Source organism: Bufo gargarizans, chromosome 1, assembly GCF_014858855.1.
Source record: "Bufo gargarizans isolate SCDJY-AF-19 chromosome 1, ASM1485885v1, whole genome shotgun sequence".
Lineage (NCBI taxonomy): Eukaryota > Metazoa > Chordata > Amphibia > Anura > Bufonidae > Bufo > Bufo gargarizans.
The window spans coordinates 376,600,325-376,623,474 of NC_058080.1; the positions used below are offsets into that span (position 1 = coordinate 376,600,325).

At 42.5% G+C, this 23,150-nt stretch overlaps 1 protein-coding gene across 2 annotated transcripts in view; it reads right to left on the minus strand.

Annotated features, from left to right (window-relative positions):
* Positions 1 to 8,528: 8,528 nt before the first annotated feature.
* LOC122920487 (muscle, skeletal receptor tyrosine protein kinase-like) overlaps positions 8,529 to 23,150 on the minus strand; it is a 229,185-nt gene continuing 214,563 nt past the window's right edge. For both annotated transcript variants that reach the window (XM_044270028.1, XM_044270019.1), the window contains 2 exons: positions 21,921 to 22,069; positions 8,529 to 9,780 (listed from right to left, as the gene is read on the minus strand). In XM_044270028.1, the coding sequence (XP_044125963.1) occupies positions 9,101 to 9,780; positions 21,921 to 22,069 (829 nt within the window). In that variant the 3' untranslated portion in view covers positions 8,529 to 9,100. The remainder of the gene's footprint in view (positions 9,781 to 21,920; positions 22,070 to 23,150) is intronic.

Sequence of the window (23,150 nt, forward strand, 5' to 3'; positions counted from 1 at the left end):
CAGTGAATGGAGGGCACACCGCTCATTGACAGTGACTTCTTCATTGATATGGGACTGCTGTAAACAGCTGAGCCAGTGCTTGGCTATTTTTGAAACTCCCATAGCAGTGAATAGAGGGTGGCGACTCATATGCTAAGTGCTCTCATGGGAATAGAAGCGGGTCACAGAGGTGGGTATAACCCTTTAGAGAGCACCTGTGAATAAAATGCAGTTTTCCAGATGTTTGGATCAACCACAGAATCATGTTATAAATATATTCTGTACTGTAGTTTGTGTTTAAAATAATAACAGTCAGACATCACTAACCTGATCAATCACTGTTTTTGGTAGAAATTATATTTCTACATGGCAAATAATAATAATAATAATAATAATAATAATAATAATAATAATACTAGCAGGTGTAGTAGAGTAATAGAAATCCAACAGACCCAACAGCGTTGACATGCATGCTGCTGATTCTCTGTAATTGAATCACTAATTGAAAGGGGCATGTTCAAAATAATAGCATTGTGGAGTTTAATTAGTGAGGTCATTCGTTCTTTGAAAAACAGGTGGGAATTATTGCCCTTATTTAAGGAAAGAAGGCAGCAAATGTTGTACATGCTGGTAACAGTGCATTTCTCTCTGAAATTCTGAGGAAAATGGGTCGTTCTAGACATTGTTCAGAAGAACAGTGTACCTTGATTAAAAAGTTGATTGGAGAGGGGAAAACATATAATAAAGTGCAGAAAATGATAGGCTGCTCAGCTAAAATGATCGCAAATGCTTTAAAATGGCAACCAAAACTTGAAAGACGTGGAAGAAAGTGAAAAACTACAATTCGAATGGATAGAAGAATAGCCAAAATTGCAAGGACTCAATTGCAAAACCAACAATCAGCTCCAGGAAGATCAAAGAAGGTCTAAAGTTACCTGTGAGTATTGTTACAATTAGAAGACGCCTATGTGAAGCCAAGTTATCTGCAAGAACCCCCCGCAAAGTCCCACTGTTGAAAAAAAGACGTGCTGAAGAGGCTACAATTTGCCAAAGAGCACATTGACTGGCCTAAAGAGACATTTTGTGGACTGATGAAAGCAAGATTGTTCTTTTTGGGTCTAGTGGCCAGAGACAGTTTGTCAGACGACCCCCAAACACTGAATTCAAGCCACAGTACACTGTAAAGACAGTGAAGCTTGGTGGCGCAAGCATCATGATATGGGGATGTTTCTTATACTACGGTGTTGGGCCTATTTATCGCATATTAGGGATCATAGATCAATTTGAATACATCAGAATACTTGAAGAGGTCATGCTGCCTTATGCTGAAGAGGAAATGCCCTTGAAATGGGTGTTCCAACAAGACAACGACCCCAAACACAGCAGTAAATGTGCAACATCTTGGTTCCAGCCCAATAAGGCTATGGAGTAGCCAGCCCAATCTCCGGATCTTAATCCAATAGAAAACTTGTGGGGTAACATCAAAAATGCAGTTTCTGAGGCAAAACCAAGAAATAGAGAAGAACTGTGGAATGTAGTCCAATCCTCCTGGGCTGGAATATCTGTTCACAGGTGCCAGAAGTTGGTTGACTCGATGCAACACAGATGTACAGCAGTTCTCAGAAACTGTGGTTATACAACTGAGCCTCAGTTAAGTGATTCAAAGGAAAGCAAAATCTTCAAACATTTTCAGTCTATATAGTGAATGTTTGAGTTTGTAAAGAACTTTTAACAGTCTAATATTCACTTTTCTTCAAAAAAAATTTGAGAAAAAACACAAATTTGATATATTTTTCTTCATGTTTTGATTTGGAATTAAATGTGTAGTGTTCCCAATGCTTTTGTGTGTATGGAAATAAAAGCTATTAGGCCTCTTTCACACTTGCGTTGTCCGGATCCGGCGTGTACTCCACTTGCCGGAATTACACGCCGGATCCGGAAAAACGCAAGTGTACTGAAAGCATTTGAAGACGGATCCGTCTTCAAAATGCTTTCAGTGTTACTATGGCACCCAGGACGCTATTAAAGTCCTGGGTGCCATAGTAGTAGTGGGGAGCGGGGGAGCAGCATACTTACCATCCGTGCGGCTCCCGGGGCGCTCCAGAATGACGTCAGAGCGCCCCATGCGCATGGATCATGTGATCCATGCGATCACGTCATCCATGCGCCTGGGGCGCCCTGACGTCACTCTGGAACGCCCCGGGAGCCGCACGGATGGTAAGTATGCTGCTCCCCGCTCCCCACTACACTTTACCATGGCAAACAGGACTTTAGCGTCCCGGCAGCCATGGTAACCATTGAGAAAAAGCTAAACGTCGCATCCGGCAATGCGCCGAAACGACGTTTAGCTTAAGGCCGGATCCGGATCAATGCCTTTCAATGGGCATTCATTCCGGATCCGGCCTTGCGGCAAGTGTTCCGGATTTTTGGCCGGAGCAAAAAGCGCAGCATGCTGCGCTATTTGCTGCGGCCAAAAAACGTTCCGTTCCGGAACTGAAGACATCCTGATGCATCCTGAAGGACGGACTGTCCATTCAGAATGCATTAGGAAAATCCTGATCAGTATTCTTCCGGCATAGAGCCCCGACGACGGAACTCTATGCCGGAAGACTATAACGCAGGTGTGAAAGGGCCCTTAGAAGGATTTTGAGCTTTATTCACTTTTTTAAACACACTGCTATTATTTTGAACACAACTGTATGTGACTGTGCTTTTCTTTCAGCCACTTAGACTGCTGTTGTGCTATGAATCTTAAAAAAAAATTGCTTGCTATGGAAATTCCTTTGGGGTTCCTTCCTGTCAAGCACTCTTAGAATATAGGGTTTAGCAGCTGATTGGTCTATCATGTCATCTACTGGAGAGCAAATAAGTGAAGCGCCATGGACTTGGTATGTTTGTATATACTTTTTTCTTGAAAATATATATTTTTTCCTACATTGTTTATTGGTCTATCATTTTATTTTACCATTATTTTATTTAATCGGACATGCTCTTCTGATTGGTCAGAGAGTTCACTGCAGAGTCTTAATTTAGACTTATTTACATATGAGCCAACCATTCAGACTTCTTCACTTCAAAGTAAAAATTACTGAAAAAACCCAAATAAACATTAAAAGGTAAAATATATTAACTAACTGAATAGCTACAAAGAAAAATAATCAATTTATGCCAATTATACTCCAGAAATTGGGGACATATACATTTTAAAATATGAACATTAAAGAGCAGGAGGTTTATTGAGAAGGCACAAATGGTTGAATGTGATGGTTGATAAGACAAATGGTTAAACGTGGTACATTTGTCTTATCTAAGGCATTAAAGGGAGACTGTCAGCAGGAAATTCACTGTTAAACCAGAGACAATGACTTGTAGGTCTAGCACTGCTGAATGTAATGATACCTTTCGCTTGGTGATTTGTTGCTTCATTCTGGAGAGCAATTACTTTTAATCCATGTGCAAATGAGTATCTAAGTGCACTGAGGGTGGGCCCAAGCTACTGTGTGCACCCTTGCTCCTCCTCCTTTCTCTGACAGCCCCTTCTCCATCTCCTTAATTGACAGGGCCATGTTTATGCATAGTCATGTTTCCTGGCCATCTCATTGAAGAAGGGAGGAGCTGGCAGAGGAAGCAGGAGGCGCAAGGATGCACAAAGTATATTGGGTCCGCCCTCTGTGCACTTAACTGCTAATTTGCATATGGATTAAAATTACTTTTTCTCCAGAATGAAGCAACACATCACTAAGTGAAGGGTATCATTACATTCAGCAGAGCAAGCCCTTCAAGACATTGTGCCTGGTTTTATAGTGAGTTTCCTGCTGACGGATTCCCTTAGAGCTTTTTATACCACATTTATGGATAATTAAGAAACAAAACCGGTTATCATTTTAGAGTTTTTACTCATCTCGCCCCTTTCCAAAAATGGAAATAACAGAGTGGTTGGGGCTCATGAGGTGGATGTAGGTTCCCATGGATCATCAGATTTATGCCTCATTCACACATCAGTGATTCACAGACATCTACTGTACATGTTCTCAATGAACAGCTCATGTACCTAGTCCGTGGGTCCGTGGTTTTAGCACAGAAGCATGCTCTATTTTGTCAGTGTTCATGGATCCATCACGGCCATTATAGTCTATAGGTCTGTGAAAAACACAGATGCAACACAGATGCCATGTTTCACCTTGTTTCATGGACCATTAGGAGAAGATGCTATGAAAATTAAGTTTTAGCTGTGCAGTTTCCGTGAAACACAGGTGACACACAGAGCAAAAATAGACACCCAGACCAAACATGGATCCTTCACGGAGATCTTCACGAATGAATCACTGACCATCCTATCACAGATTTCATCACGGACATGAACGCGTGAAATAGGCATTACTATAAATTACGCCAGAAACTAGCTTACATTATAGTTCAAATCTACGGCAGATCATAGCTGACATAGATTTGTATTTCTGCAACATGGACTGCCATCTGATGCGCCAAATATATTAATATGCCTGTGCAACTGAATAAATTTGGCATACAGGATTCATACTGTACTAAGACTGGCACTTGTAAGGTCAGTTGTAATATATTTACCCCACAATACATCTTTGTAGACTACTGTAAATAATGTATAGCTTATCTATAAGAGGGGTTGAATGAGATCATAAAAACAAGCATTCTTTCTTCCAGAAACAGCTCCATTCTCATCCATGGGTTGTTTCTGATATTGCAGCTCATCCCTATTAAACTGAAAGAGCCTCTGTCCGCATGATCAAGCCTATTAAACCAGTCATTTTGCCTGGTAGGGTTGATCATGCTGATTAAAATGATACCTTCGTTATGTCTGTAGGTAGAACCATTGCCAAAATATCTGAGTTTATAAAAAATATGCAAATGAGCTGGTTTGAGCACTAAGGGGCTGGAATGAGCCCTTTGAGCTCTGCTTTTGTAGCAACTCTCTGAGCACTGTCCCCTCCCTCTTGATTGACAGGGCTAGAAAATCAAGCAAGGGGAGGAGGATGTTGAGATCAGAGGGGTGTTACAAAAGCAGTGCTCCAAGACTACGACTGGCGCCTTGGTGCTCAAACCAGCTAATTTGCATATTACTAAAACCTCTGATACCTCTGCAACATTTCTACCTACAGACATAACAAAACTATCCCTTTAATCAGCATGAACATTTCTTGGATTAATTAGATTAATCTTACTGATTTAGAAGATTGCTCATGAATATAGAAGGAAATAAAGACAAGAATAATAAAAACGGGATATTGTCACTAGCAACTAAGGCATTTGATTGTATAGAGTGGGAATATCTGTGGGAGGTTCTCAAATGCTTTGAGTTTGGGGAGTCTTTTATAGGTTGGACTAAATTGATTTATTCATATCCCAGAGTGAGGGTGGCTGTGAATGGGGTAATGTCTTTGACCTTTGCCGTTTTTAGGGGCAATAGGCAGGGATGTGGTATGTGAGAGGAGTTTTGAGATACATGTGGTGGATAGTGAAAGTAGTTTTAAGTATTTGGAAGTAAATTTCGCTAGGAATTTCATGGAATATGTTGGGTTGAATTTGCACCCTCTTGTAGATTAGTTGAAAAAAAAAAAATCATATTTGGAAAAGGTTACCACTATCTATGATGGGACGAATTAATTTGATAAAGATGGTTTTTCTTCCTAAGATTCTTTATGTATTACAATGTACAAGGTTTTTACTGACATAAATAGGTTAATGAGGGAATTTATTTGGAAGGAGGGGAATCCCAGGATAAGATTAGAGATTCTACAGTTACCGGTTAAAGAGGGGGGAATGGCACTTCTAAATTGGTATATATATTTTTTGGTTGCACAATTTGGGTTTATGAGTGGGGATAATATATCACCTATTTTGAGTTGGCACTTAAAGAAATTGGGTTGGAATAATCAATTTAAGATGATGGAGTTATTAGAATCGGGAATATTGGGGAGAATAATGATAATTATATTTTTAAATTAATGGATCATGTTTGGAGAGAAATTAAAAAAATCATGGATATTAAAGGATATACAGATTTTACTCCTATATGCAGTAATATTAATTTGCGAGAAATTTGTTTGTTGTCTCACTTGTTTGATGGGGACTTATTAAATGATTTTGAAACACTTAAAAAATAATTCCGAAAATGGGATTCCGAATAAAGAATTTTTTAGATATTTGCAATTGAGATAAGAAATTAATTAATCACCAATAGACTCCCAGAGATATAAAATAGCCCCTATGGAGAATATTAGTCAATTCCTTAATAATATTAAGGTAAAAGGAAGTGTTTCAAGAAGATATAGTGTTATTGCTGAAAATTAAACAAGATAAGATCATTATAAAGGCTAAAGATAAATGGAAGAAATATATTGACGGGGTATTGGATGAACAGTAGGAGGATGTATTGAAGAATGGGTCTGTGGTCTCAATAAGGGCCTCACATGGGGTTTCTCAATTCTTCTTTATTCATAGATTATATGGATCTCCACTACTACTTAAAAAGATGGATTTAAAACCTACAGATAAATGCCCTAGATGTGGTAGGGAACAAGCAGGCTAGGGCTGCAGTAAACGATTATTTTAGTAGAGTCGAGTATTCTATCGATTATTTTTACGATTAATCGAGTATTCTAATAAGAAAAACCTTCTTAAAAAAACGTATTGCTTTATAAAAACAATATTTTTATTTATTACAGTGGTATAGCAAATAATTGCACACACATAAGGCTTCTTTCACAGCTGCAATATACATTCTGTTAGAAGAACAGCCAGCCAGAATGTACCATATCGGGTATACAGTAGCTGGATACTGCCGGCTGCTGCAGCGATTGACTGTAATGCGGTGCTTGTTACAGCATTCGAGCTGGGTTTTGGCCGGACAAAAAAAAAAAAAGCTTTAGATGATACCCAGCATGTATGCCGGGACATGGCCAGATGGCCTTGGACCACATTATAGTCACTAGAATGTATATCTAAGGCTATGTTGTGAACTCCGGCAGTCTGTTCTGGTGGAGGAACAGACTGCCGGAATTCACTGGCTGCATCTGTCATAGCTGGATGCCTATTGACTGTAATGGGGATCCGGACAAAAAATGCTGCACAGTGACATAACATTTTGTGGCCGGACTCCGGACAGTCGCCAGATGATCAGAGTCCCAGTGTTCACACTGCAATGTGAACCTGGCCTAAGCTCTTAAAGAAACCTAAATAAGATGATCAAATTTCTATTTAATTTCCCTCACTCCCTCATTGCCATCAGATATCATCATCATCCGCCCCTCCATGTTATGTCCCTCACTCCCCCAGTGCCATCAGAAATCATCATCATCAGTCCTTCCATGTCATGTCCCTCACTCCCCCAGTGCCATCATCAGATATCATCATCAGCCCCTCCATGTCATGTCCCTCACTCCCCCAGTGCCATCAGATATCATCATCAGCCCCTCCATGCCATTGCCAATGATTCATTTATCCCAATGTCATCAGATATCTTCAGCCCCTCCATGCCATTGCCAATGAATCTGATCCATGTCCACCAGCGCCATCAGATATAATCAGACCCTCCATGCCACTGCCAATTTGCCATCCATGTCCCCCAGCGCCATCACTTCAAATCACAGGTGCCCCCTTCAAATCTGCACCCCCAACACCCCCCAGATTCAAGCCCCTGCTAGTGCTATCTTATACTTACCTTTCCTGGCAGTGCGCTGACATGGAGTCAGCAGGACACAAACGCGTCTTCTTCCCAGCATGCACCGGCAGGGACCTGACATCACACACAGCGTCAGCCAGTGCGATGACGATGTGTGCACACCAGGCCCTGCAGTGAGGTGCCGACTGGAGGCCACGGAGTGGTGAGTGAAAGGCTTCATTTCACTCACGCTCCGTGGTCACGTGATTTAAACAAATCCTCGATGCGGGAAAACTGCATCAAGGATTTTTTTTAATCGATTACATTGACTATGTATCATGATGAATCATTTCAGCCCTAAAGCAGGCCTTTTCTATATGGTATGGAGATGTCCTAAACTGTTCTGATATTGGTCTGAGATAGCGGGTATTATTAAGAAAAATATTGGAGTACAAATAGAGCGAGATCCATTGGCTTCTATATTAGGAGGTATGATACATTTGCGGATTTCTAAAATGGATAAACAGATACTTTGTAAATTGTTGTTTCAAGCAAGACTTCTTATTTTAAGGGCTGCCCTATCACTCTGTGATAGAGTGGAGGAGATCAGTGGATAATATTATAAGGATGGAGAGAATAATATATATTAACAGGGAAAAGAAGGATTTGTTCTTCAAACTTTGGAATCACTGGTTGAATAATAATGCATAATAATTAGGGGATGGAAAGAAAAGGAAAATTTATTTATGAAGGTGTTTTTTTTTTTTTTTTTTTTTTTACCCCCCCCCCCCCCTCTCTCCCTCTCAGGGGTAGGATGTGTTGGGGGTGGTTCGTAGATATAAGATGGAAAATATATCTTGTTTTGTGTGTAATTTTCTATGATGTTTTTTATTAAAAAAAGAAAATAAAAAAATTGATCTTACTGACAGATGCTCTTTAATATGTACCTTGCATTTACATGCATTTAGACACTGTCACCATTTGCAGAAGAAAAGCAACCATGTATTTAAAAAAAAAACATACAATGCTACTGGTTATATGAGTTCTGATTCACAAGACCCTTGATTTTACAATACTAGGAATGAATGATGCATTTTAGAAGATGTATTTCCCCGCCAAGCAACTTATTTCTGTTCCTATAAAACTTCAGTAGTGAAATACAATTACAAATGTACACTAGATTTTGCTCTTATTATTTTGGACCTATTTGACATGTTTTCACTGAATTGTATTAATTCATTTAAATAAAAATGTTCCAACGTTCAAAGTGAAATGCTTCTTTGCTCTCATTTATTCTCTCCACTAAGCAAAGCTTTAAGGACCATGTTCGCTTCAATGCTGGTGCTGTAGGTCCTTTTGCCTGTCCATGGGTGTGTTTTGCTCCATTCCATGCTTCCATGCAACACAAACCATGATCAGAAGAAAAGCTAGATCTGTTTTCAAGGGACTTATCAAGTTGCCATGTCACACTGAATAATATATCCCTCAAACTTGAGCAGAGACAGCTCGGTCATACATGCGTTCCAGAATGCGATGAATACATGCAAAACTTGGACGATCAGTAGGCATCTTGCTCCAGCACAGACGCATAAGGTTGTATAATTCTAGTGGACAGTTTTCAGGACATGACAAAATGTTACCATCTCTAACATAATATATGACTTCTTCATGAGCCATGCCATAGTAAGGTTGCATGCCGTATGAGAAAATTTCCCACAAGACAACACCATAAGCCCAAACGTCAGACTCTGTTGTATAACGATTGTAAAATATTGACTCTGGAGGCATCCAACGGATTGGGATGGCATCATTTTCATTTGCTTTGTAGTAATCTGCAGAGTATATGTTTCTAGAAAGACCAAAATCAGCTATTTTAACCACCATGTTCTCACCCACCAAACAATTCCTGGTGGCTAGGTCTCGATGGACAAACTTCCGCTCTGAGAGATAGGCCATCCCCGCTGACACCTGGCGGGCAATGTGGAGCTGATCAGTGCAAGACAGTGGTGATGGATTCAGGTCTGAGAGTCTGACTTTAGTAGCAAGGCTACTGTGGCTTAAGCTGCTTAGAGCTCGTGGTGATCTATGTCGCAGATATTCATTTAAGTCTCCATGGGCCATATATTCAAAAAGGAGACACATTGGTTTTCCAACAGCACACACACCTGAAAGGAAGGAAAGTACAACTGTGTTAATGATACTTTCTACATTACACTTATTCCATATCTATGTATGTATTATTCATGATTTTAAAGAAAAATAACTTATAGACATCTCCTCAAAAAATAATAACATTGTAAGATTATCTTGCTACTGGTAGTTGAAAATAGATAAAAATGTAATATATACATTTAGTACGGGATTTTAAAGTAAAACAATTTTTAGTCATTTTTTAAAAGTTTTTACTTATATTTTTGTACCGTCTTCCCAATCACCAGCACACTAATATCTGAAACTAGGCTGACAAGGAGTAGGAATATATTGCTGGTGAAAAGATCATCTTCCTCATCTGCCACATCACTCATGAACTACTAACACTATCCTCCGGTATTCTTAAGTATTGCTTCTCTGATCTGAAACTTTTGGTATCCAAAATGAATTGCTCAAAATGGCATTCACCATCTTACAGATCAGGAGTCAGAGAAGATAAAGAAGGAGGACCACATGATCTCAGGTGGTACCCCGGCTTAATGCCTTGCTTTAAGCCTCAGACAATCTTGAATGACTATAGGAATGCAGTGATGACTCGGTGTACGTGTCATAGGCACTATGGGGGAGATTTATCAAGACAGCTGTTCCCATACATCAGTCTTAATCTCCCTGCCTTGGAGTAAGATGCACCTAATTTATAGATTAGGTGTATCTTTGGCATTTAGTGCACCAGAAACTCAAGTCTATACCATCTAGGAACTGGCGAAGGCTTGAGCTATAACTTAGACTAGTTTTGGATGTAAGTTATAGTAAATCTGGTGGCCACACTAAACCCCACCCTGTCTGTTTAGCCCTGCACCATAATTTAACCCTTTTTTTTTTTACAATAGTGTCATAAAGACATTGATAAATCTCCCCCAAAGTATCATTCCAACTAGGAAGTGCATTGGTTTTCTGGGCTTATACAGTATTGTGCAATAGTAGACATGAGCGCATTTATTAAAATTTCGATTCGGCTGCTTCGCCGAATTTAACAAAAAAATTTGCTTTGTGACTAATTGCTTCATCATGAAGCACATTTTTTTGTAAGTAGCGCCCACCGTCATTGTACCCCTCAGAGGCATCTGAATGTGTAAAATGAACAATAATTCAAACTTACAAAATCAAACATACCGCCTCCATTCGCTTGCGACGGACTGGCGGCCGCCATCTTGCTTGAAGATCTTGGCCAAAATCCCGTTCGACGCGAGATTACGTCATCACGCTGGCCGGCATGATGATGTAATCTCGCGCCGCACAGGATTTTGGCCGAGATCTTCAAGCAAGATGGAGGCTGGCGGCCCGTCGCGAGCAAATGGAGGCGGTAAGTTAGAATTTTTTTGCTTTTTATACTATTTCAGGTTAAACCGATTTGCTAACATGAAGCACGAAGAAATTTGCCTTCTAGGCAAATTGAATTTATCCCGCTGCAGAATAAATGTAATGTCAATCAGACACTGCATAATGATAGGTAGGTATCTGCCTGCAGTGATGGTCAGTTCGCAGTGTTCGCCAGTGAACACATGTGGGCTGCCCTCTTTAGTAAGGTAGACTCACAACATCCGGCGATGCACAGGTAAGCCCTTACCTGTGCCTGTGCCGGGAGCCAGTCTGAATTCAAATGCAGTCACCGGGAGCAGGCAGTTCCGAGAACAGCCGCCGGGGGACTTCATCGGGCTGTTCTCAGAATTGCCTGCTCCCAGTGACCGCATTTGAATTCAGATTAGCTCCCGGCACAGGCACAGGTAAGGGCTTACCTGTGCATCGCCGGACGGGGTGAGTCTACCTTACTAAAGATGGCAGTCCGCATGTGTTCGCTGGCGAACACTGCGAACTGACCATCACTGTCTGCCTGTCCTCCTTTTTGTCAGACCACATCCATGGTACATAGCCATTTTTGGCATCATAACCATCAGCGTCATCAGCTATTGCTTCCCACTACTCCTTTTCCTCCTCCACTTCATCATCAGTTATCCATAAAAAAATGTCTGGGCAGGAAACAATAATACGTGCCCTGTAATCCGCTTGCGTACTTACTGAACTCCTACCTGGCCAATTTGCTGGCAGTGCAGTTGCTACTGTACCGCTTAGTGGATGGTGTGCATTCAGCCTTGATTGAGTATACTTAGCCACCATTATATACATAAAAAAATAATAATCACTACCTTTTACTCTCACATGGGGAATATAAGCTGCTCCTTGGAATTCTTGTTGTTCTGCAAAGTGCACTCCACTATCAACATGTGGAGCAGCAATTATGGCCAGAGACAGTACATGTCTTCCACCAGTGAGTCAATGTTTAGCACTGCACTGGTGACGTTTCAGCAGAAAATGGCCTACATTATAGTTCAAACTTATGGCAGCTAATAGCCGGCATAGATTTGTATTTCTGCAAGATGGACTGCCGAGCGGGGGGCCTGCTATCAGTGACAGCAGGGAAACCCAGAGAGAAGGCAGGGACAGTTCCCTGGTGTCTCTGCCTTCCAGATCGCTGCTATGCGTTTCCTGTCCTGGCCCGGTGGTCATGTGACCGCCAGGGCGGGAGAGTGCAGGAGCTGTCGGGTCTTCCATACCGTGTCAGCCCCAGTTACAGGAGAAATCAATAGTGTGGTCTTGTATGACATTATGGGGGACGCAAAGTGTAAAATAAAAAAATAAAGTGTTTAAAAAAATAATTAATAAAAAGGTTTCAAATGTAAAAAAGAAATTCCCCAATTAAGTAATTCATTATATATTTTTTAAATAGAAAAAATAAAATAGACATATTCGGTATTGCCACGTCCATAACGTGCAACTTTTTGTGATTTTATGCTGCATTCACATTTAAAAACTGAGTAAAAAATAATTAGGTGTTACTTACACCAGATCTATGAACTGTCTAGTACACTAGACAAAAGTGTCTAGTGGACTGCAACATGTGACATTTAATAAATTTGTCTGTGAGACTTCTTTGAGTCCAAATTCTTTTAGAAAATAAAATGTAAACTGAAAATACACCCTTTACTTATATACAAGTGCACATGTTATTCTCTATTAGTATTGGTGAGAGCAGTTTGGTCTAATCACCATTTTGTGAGATTGCCAAAGCTGGTGTAGAAATATATGACATGCCAATCCAGCTGCTGTTTATGGTTCTCGAGGGGAATGACGATAACAATGTGACTACTAGGCCAGCTGACCGCAAACAATGGAATGTGCATGATCAAGTTTGCGGAGTAATGCAAATTGTTAACCTTTTGTGATTAATCATTATAATAAAGGTGACAGCTGAATATACTTGGGTTTATCAGAAGTTTTGAAATTTGTTCTTCATTCACCCCAATTTTGGAAATCAGGAAATCTTTATTGAGTTGATCTGTTTGGTGACTCATGTTGGCTTTTTTCAACTTGTTGCCCATACAGTTGTGTTCAAAATAATAGCAGTGTGTTTAAAAAACGGAATAAAGCTCAAAATCCTTCCAATAGCTTCTATTTCCATAAAAACAAATGCTTTGGGAACACTACACATTCTATTCTAAATAAAAACATGCAGAAAAATATGTGTGTTGTTCCTCTAAAAAAATTGAAAAGTGAATATTAGACTGTTAAAAAAATAGCAGTGTTTGTATTCTTCTTTACAAACTCAAAGATTCACTATATAAACTGAAAAATGTTTGAAGATTTTGCTTTCCTTTAAATCACTTAACTAATATTTAGTTGTATAACCACAGTTTCTGAGAACTGCTGTACATCTGTGTTGCATGGAGTCAACCAATTTCTGGCACCTGTGAACAGATATTCCAGCCCAGGACGATTGGACTACATTCCACAGTTCTTCTCTATTTCTTGGTTTTGCATCAGAAACGGCATTTTTTATGTCACCCCCCAAGTTTTCTATTGCATTAAGATCCGGGGATTGGGACTGGCCACTCCATAATGTCAATCTTGTTGGTTCAGAACCAAGATGTTGCACGTTTACTGGTGTGTTTGGGGTCGTTGTTTTGTTGGAACACCCATTTAAAGGGCATTTCCTCTTCAGCATAAGGTAGCATGACCTCTTAAAGTATTCTGATGTATTCAAACTGATCCATGATCCTTGGTATGCGATAAATAGGCCCAACACCGTAGTATAAGAAACATCCCCATATCATGATGCTAGCACCACCAAGCTTCACAGTCAGTGTTTGGGGGTCGTCTGACAAACTGTCTTCATCCACTAGACCCAAAAAGAATAATCTTACTTTCATCAGTCCACAAAATGGGCAATAATTGCCACCTGTTTTTCAAAGAATGAATGACCTCACTCAATGAACTCCACACTGCTATTATTTTAAACATGCCCCTTTCAATAAGTGATTGAATTACAGAGAATCAGCAGCATGCATGTCATGACTGTTGGTACTGTTGGGTTTTTATTACTCTACTACACCTGCTAGTAAATTATTTGCCATGTAGAAATATAATTTCTACCAAAAACAGTGATTGATCAAGTTAGTGATGTCTGGCTGCTATTATTTTGAACACAACTGTACATGTGCTGGCAACCTTCATCAGCTACAAAGTTATGGGTGGCAGGGTTTAAAAAGTTTTACCCTAAAGTCATCCTGAGATAACTTTAGTGAGAGAGCCCAAGGCAGTAGATTACTGTGTGTGGATGAAAGAAAGATCTGGAACAGGTAGTCGGAAGTAAACTTTTTAAACCACAGAAAGAACCAACATATTACCTATAACTAAGTCCATGGTTTATTCATAGTGGAAGTGGAAAAGACCTAAACAAGTACATTTAGCATGGATAAGGAGTCACTTGTACAGCAAGACTTCCAGTAATTGCTTAAATGGTGGTCGCCCTGACAAAAATGCAAGAGGTTTCTTAGGTGAGCTAAACTCACATATCTGACAGAATATGCTAATGTGTAGCTGAAGAATAAATAAAAAATACATTCTTAAAGAAAACCTGTTACCTCAACTATCTGATCTTTCTATGCTTTGGACTTTAATGGGCAGTCCTACTCATTGATTGACAGCATTTCCTGTGTAGCATGCAGAAATAGCTGTTTACTAGGATTGAGTGAACACCTGGAAGTTTGGGTTCGCCAGGTTCGGCCGAACTTTGCCACAAAGTTTGGGTTCGGGACCCGAACTTGACCCCAAACCCAATTGAAGTCAATGGGGACCCGAACTTTGGGGCACTAAAATAGCTCTAAAAAAAAGTTATAGAAAGGGCTACAGGGCTGAAAAAGGAAGCAAAAAAGGGGTAAGAGCAGGACAATTGCCCTACAAACAAATGTGGATAGGGATATGAATTAAAATAACATAGAATAAAAAAAAAAATAATAATAATGATCTTGAACTAGAAGGCAGAGGTCAAAGTGGAGTAGGAGATTGAGGAGACGGTGGACATGGTGGTGTAGTTGGAAGCAGTGGTGGAAAAGGTGGAGGTAGCCAACACTATTTTAGTATTTAGCGCTGGAGTAGAACAATGGCTGTGTGCAGCCGGTATACTTGTCTATTCCGCACAAGGTACAGACAGACGGCTGCGCTTGTCTGTTATCACCCCCCTGCCGTGCTGAACACACGTTCAGATAATACACTGGCTGCAGGGCAGGCCAGCACCTCCAAGGCGTAAAGGGCAAGCTCAGGCCATGTGCCCAATTTGGAGACCCAGAAGTTGAATGGGGCAGACCCATCAGTCAGTACACATTGTTGCTGAAATGCTGCCTCCTGCTAAGGGGTTCCATATCAGCTGGTGGTGCTGGTTGTTGTGGCATGCTGGCAAATCTTTTCCACATTTCGGCCATGCTAACCCTCCCTTCTGAGATGCTGGTGGTGCCCCAGCTGTGTTGGCGACTTCTTCCTCCTCCTCTGCCTTCTCCTTGTGCTTCCACTGAGCCCCTGGTGTCAGGTGGGAATGCCATCAGCAGCACGTCTACCAGCGTGCGCTTGTACTCGTGCATCTTCCTATCACACTCCAGTGACGGAATTAAGGACGGCACATTGTCCTTGTAACGGGGATACAGCAGGGTCGCTACTCAGTAATAAGCACTGGTTAGAATGTGGGCAACTTGGCAGTCATTGCACAGGCACTGCAGCATGTAGTTGCTCATGTGTGTCAGGCTGCCTAGAGGCAACGGCAAGCTGTCCTTTGTGGGAGGTGTATCGTCTGTGTCCTCTGTATCCCCCCAGCCACGCTCCAGTGATGCCCATGAGCTGCTTCGGGTGCAACCCTGCTGTGAACATGGTTCCTCCTCCTCATTATCCTCCAGAACTGTGCCGTGTTTGGACAATTGTGTACCAGGTTGGTGCAGGCACCCACCCTCTATGCCACTTGTGAATGACTGGCCTTGGAAATGATCTCGCTTCCTCCTCCTCTTCCATATCCTCTTCCATCATCGCCTAAAGCATTTTCTCAAGGAGACATAGAAGTGGAATAGTAATGCTGAAAACCGCGTCATCGGCACTGGCCATGTTGTTGGAGTACTCGAAACAGTGCAACACGGCACACACATTCTACATGGAGGCCCTCTCGTTGGTGGTGAAGTGGTGCTGTTCCACAGAGCGACTCACCCGTCCGTGCTGCAGCTGAAACTCCACTATCACCTGCTGCTGCTCGCACAGTCTCTCCAGCATGTGAAAGGTGGAGTTCCACCTTGTGGGCACGTCGCATATGAGGTAGTGAACAGGAAGGCCAAAGTTACGCTGCAGCACAGACAGGCGAGCAGCAGCAGGGTGAGAACACCGAAAGCGCGCACAGACGGATTGCACTTCCTGCAGCAGCTCTGACATATCGGGGTAATTTTTCAGGAACCTCTGCACCACCAAATTCAGCACATGCGCCAGGCAAGAGATGTGCGTCAAACCGGCTAGGCCCAGAGCTGCTACTAGATTTCGCCCATTATCGCACAACACCAGGCCAGGCTTGAGGCTCACTGGCACCAACCACTCATCAGTCTGTTGTTTCATGCCCATCCACAGCTCCTGCACGGTGTGGGATTTTTCCCCCAAACAGATGAGTTTCAAAACAGCCTTCTGTCGTTTCCCCCTGGCTGTGCTGAAATTGGTGGTGAAAGTGTTACGCTGACCAGATGAGGAGGCGGTAGAGGAGGAAGCGGAGTAGGAGGCAACAGAAGGCAAAGAGAAACGTTCTGCAATCCTCTGTGGCTGAAGGACATGTGCAAAACTGCTATCCGCATCAGACCCAGTAGCTACTACAGTTACCCAATGTGCAGTTATGGAGATATAACATCCCTGTCCGTGCTTACTGGTCCACGTATCGGTGGTTATGTGGACCTTTCCACAGATGGTGTTGCGCAGTGCACACCTAATTTTGTCTGTCACATGATTGTGCAGGGCGGGGATGGCTCGCCTGGAAAAGTAGTGTCGGCTGGGAACCACGTACTGTGGGACAGCCACCGCCATTAGTGTTTTAAAAGTCTCTGTCTCCACCAGACGGAATGACAGCATTTCAAAGACCAGGAATTTTGAAATGCTGGCCTTAAGAGCCAGGGATCGCGGGTGGGTAGGGGGGTACTTCCTCTTTCTCTCCAGTGTTTGGGAGATGGACAGCTGAACGCTTCTATGGGACATTGTGGAGATGCTTGGTGACGGTGATGAATGTGGTAGAAAAAAGGGGAGTCAGGAGCAGCACTACGTTCGGCTTGTGCAGAGCTGTGGTGGTATAATGCAGCTGGGCAAGGGACCCCAGATCCAAGGCGGTCCAAAAGTAGGCAGTAAAAATCGAGGGCCACAGCAGCATGTCCAACCAAATCTTCTTTATTGTGCAAAACCCCAAAGCACAGTGTACAAAGGTAGCAACGTTTCGGCTAAGTGTAGCCTTTGTCAAGCATATGTTACAAATGCACAAGCTCACATATAAATACTAAAAATTAGACACTCCCACATTAATGATGGCCCAATGGTCAGATTGATCGACCAGCCCACATCAAATGCAACAAATCACAGTGGACTCTCACAGCAGTTACTAATGGATGAACATACACTCCCAAAGCAGTTGATACCTCACCTGTATTAGATGATCCAAAGTGGCAATAAGCGTGACCCGTAGCTTCCGATTATGACGACTGCGCATGTCGACCGCAACTGCAACTGCGCATGACCGCGCGCGTCATTCGGCAGTGACAGTCCAAGGTATAGCAAAAAAAGCGCAAGACTACACTAGCGGCGCAACAGCCAATCAGAGGCGCCTGCACCGACGGCATCATAGCCGGCGTGCAAGTCATGTGACCGGAAAAAACTCAATCACATGACCGCTGAAATAATCGCGCTTTGTTGCTGAAACCCAGCAGTGCCGCATAAATATAACATATAGATCTCCAGTGTGGATCATGATGTGTAAGTAGATGCGTGCGTCCTAAAAGTGGGAGATGCCCACTGCTGCAAAACCACAGTCATGGAAAAAATTCCAAAACTGTAAATGCATTGACATAGATGTTTCACCACTGTTAAAATCATTTAAAGGGGGTGCATAAAAAGCTACAAACATAAAAACATTTATAGAGATACATATAACGGACGGGAATCTAGCTGATCCCTGCCACATTGAACTCCAAATTGAGTCCAAAGGGCTGTAAGGACCTCAGCGTATATATCCATTTGAGTTATTTTTTTCTCAGTACAGCATCCTTGTCTCCACCCCTGCGTAGTGGCATTGCTGCCACATCCTCTGTTTGCAGGGTGGCAGGTGCCCCTGTCACTCCAGAGGGGGAGGAAGAGGCCGAGACTGCAACAGAAGAGGGACCAGCAGATCTTTCGTGGTTTTTGAGGTGTTTACTCCACTGCCGCTCGAGCTTTGCACTTAGATGCCTGGTCATGTAAGTGGTGCTCAGGTTTAGAACATTTATGCCTTGCGTCAGGCTCTGATTGCACAGCGTGCAAACCACTCGCATTTTGTCCGCAGCACATTGTCTGAAGAACTGCCACGACAGGGAACTCCTTGGAGCTGGCTTTGGTGTGCTCAGTCCCTGGGTGCAGTGGGCAGTAGCAGGCGTACTGGCTAGGGGATGGTCACTCTGCTTTTGCACACTGCTCCCTCTTTTTCTGTGTGGCTGGTGCTGTGTGATCACCACCTCTTCCTCCGAACTGCACACGTCAGTCGCATGACCTTGATTCCATGTGGGGTCTAGGACCTCATCATCCTCCACATTATCTTCCACCCACTCTTCACCCCTGCCCTCCTTGCCGGTCTGCACACTGCAGAAAGCCGCAGCAGTTGGCACCTGTGTTTTATCATCATCCGAGACATGCTGCGGTGGTCCTCCCATGTACTCATCCTGAAACATAAGTAGTTGGGCATCAGTGCACTGAATCTCTTCCACTTCTGGAGCAGGGCTATGTGGATGGCCCTGGGAAACCCTGCCAGCAGAGTCATCAAAAAGTATAAGAGACTGCTGCATGACTTGGGGCTCAGACTGCTTGGCTAATTTGCAAGGGGGTGAGGTGAAAGACAGATGCCCATGGGCTGCAGGTGCCAACTCTAATCTTTCAGCAGGGTACTGGATGGGAGACAATGTGAAGGAACTGGAGGCACTGTCAGCCACCCAATCTACTACCGCCTCTACTTGTTCTACACCAGTATTCGGGCCTACAAAATAACGCTGAACGTTCTGTCGCTATGTGCACCTGAGGAAGGCGTTTCATTTCAGCGTGTAGCTGGCACAGATCGACCACGTCTTCTCCTTGCAACAGGAGCTCCACCAACCCCAGCAGCCCCACGACCAGGGCCACGTCCCTTATTTGATGCTCTCCTCATTCTTTGAGGTCACCCACTGAACTAACAGACAGATTAACTATATCAATTTCCCTGTCACATATGCAATGCAAGTGTACTTCACGCAATAAATGGGTATATGACGTGCACCTAACGGACGGATTAACTATTATATTTGTGTGTCAGGGGTACAAAGTACAATGTTTCATTGCACCCACAAAGAAATCTCTGTAGGTCACCCTCAGAATTAACAGCCAGATTTATGATTAGCTTTCTGTGTCAGGGGTGCAAAGATGGTGTATTGCACCCACAAAAAATTGCACTAACACTGTCCCTCACTTCAGCTGCCTGCTTTCTGTCCCTTCACTACTGAGAGCTGATGAGCTGGTGCTACACGTGATCCAGCTTATATAGAGGCTGGGTCATATGATGCACCGGCCAATCACAGCCATGCCATTAGTAGGCATGGCTGTGATGGCTTCTAAGGGCACATAGCTTAAAAGATTTTTAAATGACTGCCTTGCAGCCTTTCAACAAGCTTTATTAAATGCACAAACACTGAACTCGAACCCAAACTTTTCCGGCAAAGTTCAGGTTCGGGTACAAAAATTTTTAAAGTTTGGTACGGACCCGAAGTTTACAGTTCGGGTTCGCTTAACACTACTGTGTACAGCTGAATAGGACTGCCCTTTGGATTTTTAAGTAAAGAATGTGCAGAGAGTGAAATCACTAATTTAAAAGTTAGACAATCTTTTTCCCTTTAAAATATACCGTATATCTGCTCAGTTCCTCCTGCTCTATAACATGCTGCTGGCAGATCGGATTGCATGATCACCATGACAGGTTCCTTTTAACCATGCAGTCAGTCCAGTGAAGGTTAACTTTAGGTTCCAAACAAAATCACAAATGTAAACTAAACAAAGTATATCTTGATTAGAGAAGAAAGGGACTGTTAAATCCTAAACTTTGGTCTAACTGCTAATTCTGGAAATTGTGCCAAAGTTGAATGGGCCAAATTAAGTATTCTGAACAGATTGTTCTAAACAATACACTAAGGAATATAGTATAATGTCATCTCAAGAAGAATTTGTGAAAATATGTGGCTAAAAGATCATCAAGTTCTTTTTTTATTTTTAACAAGGAAACAGGGAAAGAGAAAAGCTTCAGTTAAAGATGCTGATATTTGTCTTTAGTAGGTAGTGCCATCAGCAACAACAAGCTGCATAAATAGCCCATATACTACTGGTGAGTAATCATGCTAATTACTATGAGATGACTGCATTACTACTAGACAATTCTGTATTGATTGACTTTATATTTGACTTTATAGCCAGCAAACTAGTTCTAAGCTGATAATCAGTCATGAACACTTGTACGAATGCTAGTTTCCAATGCTCGTAAATGTATGGGTGCCCCCAGTCACTGTTCGCCAGTGAACATATGCGGGCTGCCATCTTTTTTCACAAGTCCGGTGAGGCACAGGTAAGCCCTTACCTGTGCCTGTGCGCGAGCTGGTCTGAAAATAAGTGTGGTCAGCGGGAGCAGGCAGTTCCGAGAACAGCCACCGGGGGCCTTCATCGGGCTGTTCTCGGAACTGCCTGCTCCCACTGACTGCATTTGTTTTCAGACCGGCTCATGCACAGGCACTGGTAAGGGCTTACCTGTGCCTTGCCGGACTTGTGAAAAAAGATGGCAGCCCGCATATGTTCGCTTGCGAACAATGCGAACTGGCCATCACTGCTCATGAATAAGCAAATACTTGTTCATTGGGTCAAAGCATCATTGATACAGTCACCAAAATCATTGTTCCTCTCCAGTAGATCCTCCTGTGTAAACAGCAATCTGCTGCCTGGAAACAATCATTCTTTATGGGATCGAACAATTGCAGCAGCGATCGATCGTCCCCATTGAGAGGAGGTGATTGCTGACGAGCAAGCGATTATCTGGAACAATAATTGCCTGCTCAGTCCGCACATGTAAATGGACCTTAAGATAAAGGATTGTTATTAAGTGTAATGCTGCCATTAATTATCTGGTTAATACAGTATTGCAATTTGCTGATATCCCATTTAAAGGGACTATCACGTCACATAACCCTTTAAATAAGAGACACTATAATGAAGGCAGTGGGTGCAATTGTATCCACAAACAACAATCCCTAAATAAATGGCCAGTAAGCAGCCATCCAATATTTCAGCATTGATTATATTGCTTTTAGAATTCATAGTAAAGGAAAATTACTTGGCAAACTAAAATACATTGATTAGTCTGAAATGCAACTGTACTTTTCTGAGTGTAAATATGCTAATCCCATTTACGGACATACACTGCACAGTTGACCTCATTGTTAAAGTACAGAAACATCACAGAAATGTCCTGTATGTACTGGAACGGAAAATAAAATTTTCTTACCTAGAAGCTTTACAATGTTGGGGTGATCAAACTCTGCCATAAGCGCCGCCTCCCTTTGGAAGTCAGCCTGCATATCAGCAGAAGCTTCTTCTTTCAGCATCTTTACTGCAACCATTGTGAAAGGTTCATAAGGAAGTAACCCTGGTGCCCTAAAAAGCAACATAAGAATAGTTATATATTTCTCATCATGAAGGTGAAGATTAATTTGTTAATATAACAATGCATTTTACAAGCAGTTAAGGCTCTCAGCTATAGGACAATAGTAGATTTTAAAATATATATTTTTTAAAAGGGGGAGAGGTTAATAAAGAAGAAGTTTAACTTAAAAGGGTTGGCCCATCTCACACATTGGTGACCTATCTCTAGGACGGGGCCGGCAAATTGAAGGAGAATGGACTGTGCGTGTATGGCCACCATCTACTCATTTCTATGGGAATGCTGAAAATAGCTAAGCGGCCCTCCTGTCTTGCATCCTACTACTCATCGATGACATCAAGACACCCCAGCAAACACCAGGAAGGAGCCTGAAATATCCAGGGTGTTTCCAGAGGAAAAAAAAGGTGTGCCCTCCACTGATTGCATGCATGGCCCAGGGAATGCTGGACAGAGAGACATTAGCCACCCTGAGAGTGGACTACAACCACCCTGATTGCCACCACCACTGCTTCCATCCTCTCCATTTCCAACCACCACACCTCCCCTGTGGGCTAGCATGCTTTACTACTTCTAAGGGCATTATCCTGGAAATCCCTGGTTTTCAAACTTTAACCCCTATACAGGGATCTGGACTTTGCTGCAGAGGAACCACCAGACTTCTCACTCCTGCAATAGTCTCTGTGTGACTGATAGCTGACCCATGGGGTCAAGAGACACCAATGCAGAGCACAGAGGAATCAGGTTAAACCATCGTCATGGTCAGGCAAAGATCAAGGCAGGCAAAGTATGACCAATCTGACACAGCCCCAGGTCAGAACAGGTAGGGAAGGGTCAATAAGGAGGTAAGGCACTGGTCAGGTCAGGCAGCAGAGGGTTGGAATCTAGTAAATTGGGAGAAAGTCGGAATATGGGCAAACAACATAAAAAGCACACCTTCTCAGGACAATAATAAGCTAGGAAACCTATTGCTCCCACTGGAGAAGATGTGTTGAGTCCCCAATGGTAGCCAGCCATAACTTGGTGAAGAATAGGGTGCATGCGCATTAGCGCAGTAGAATATTGAACCACATTCCC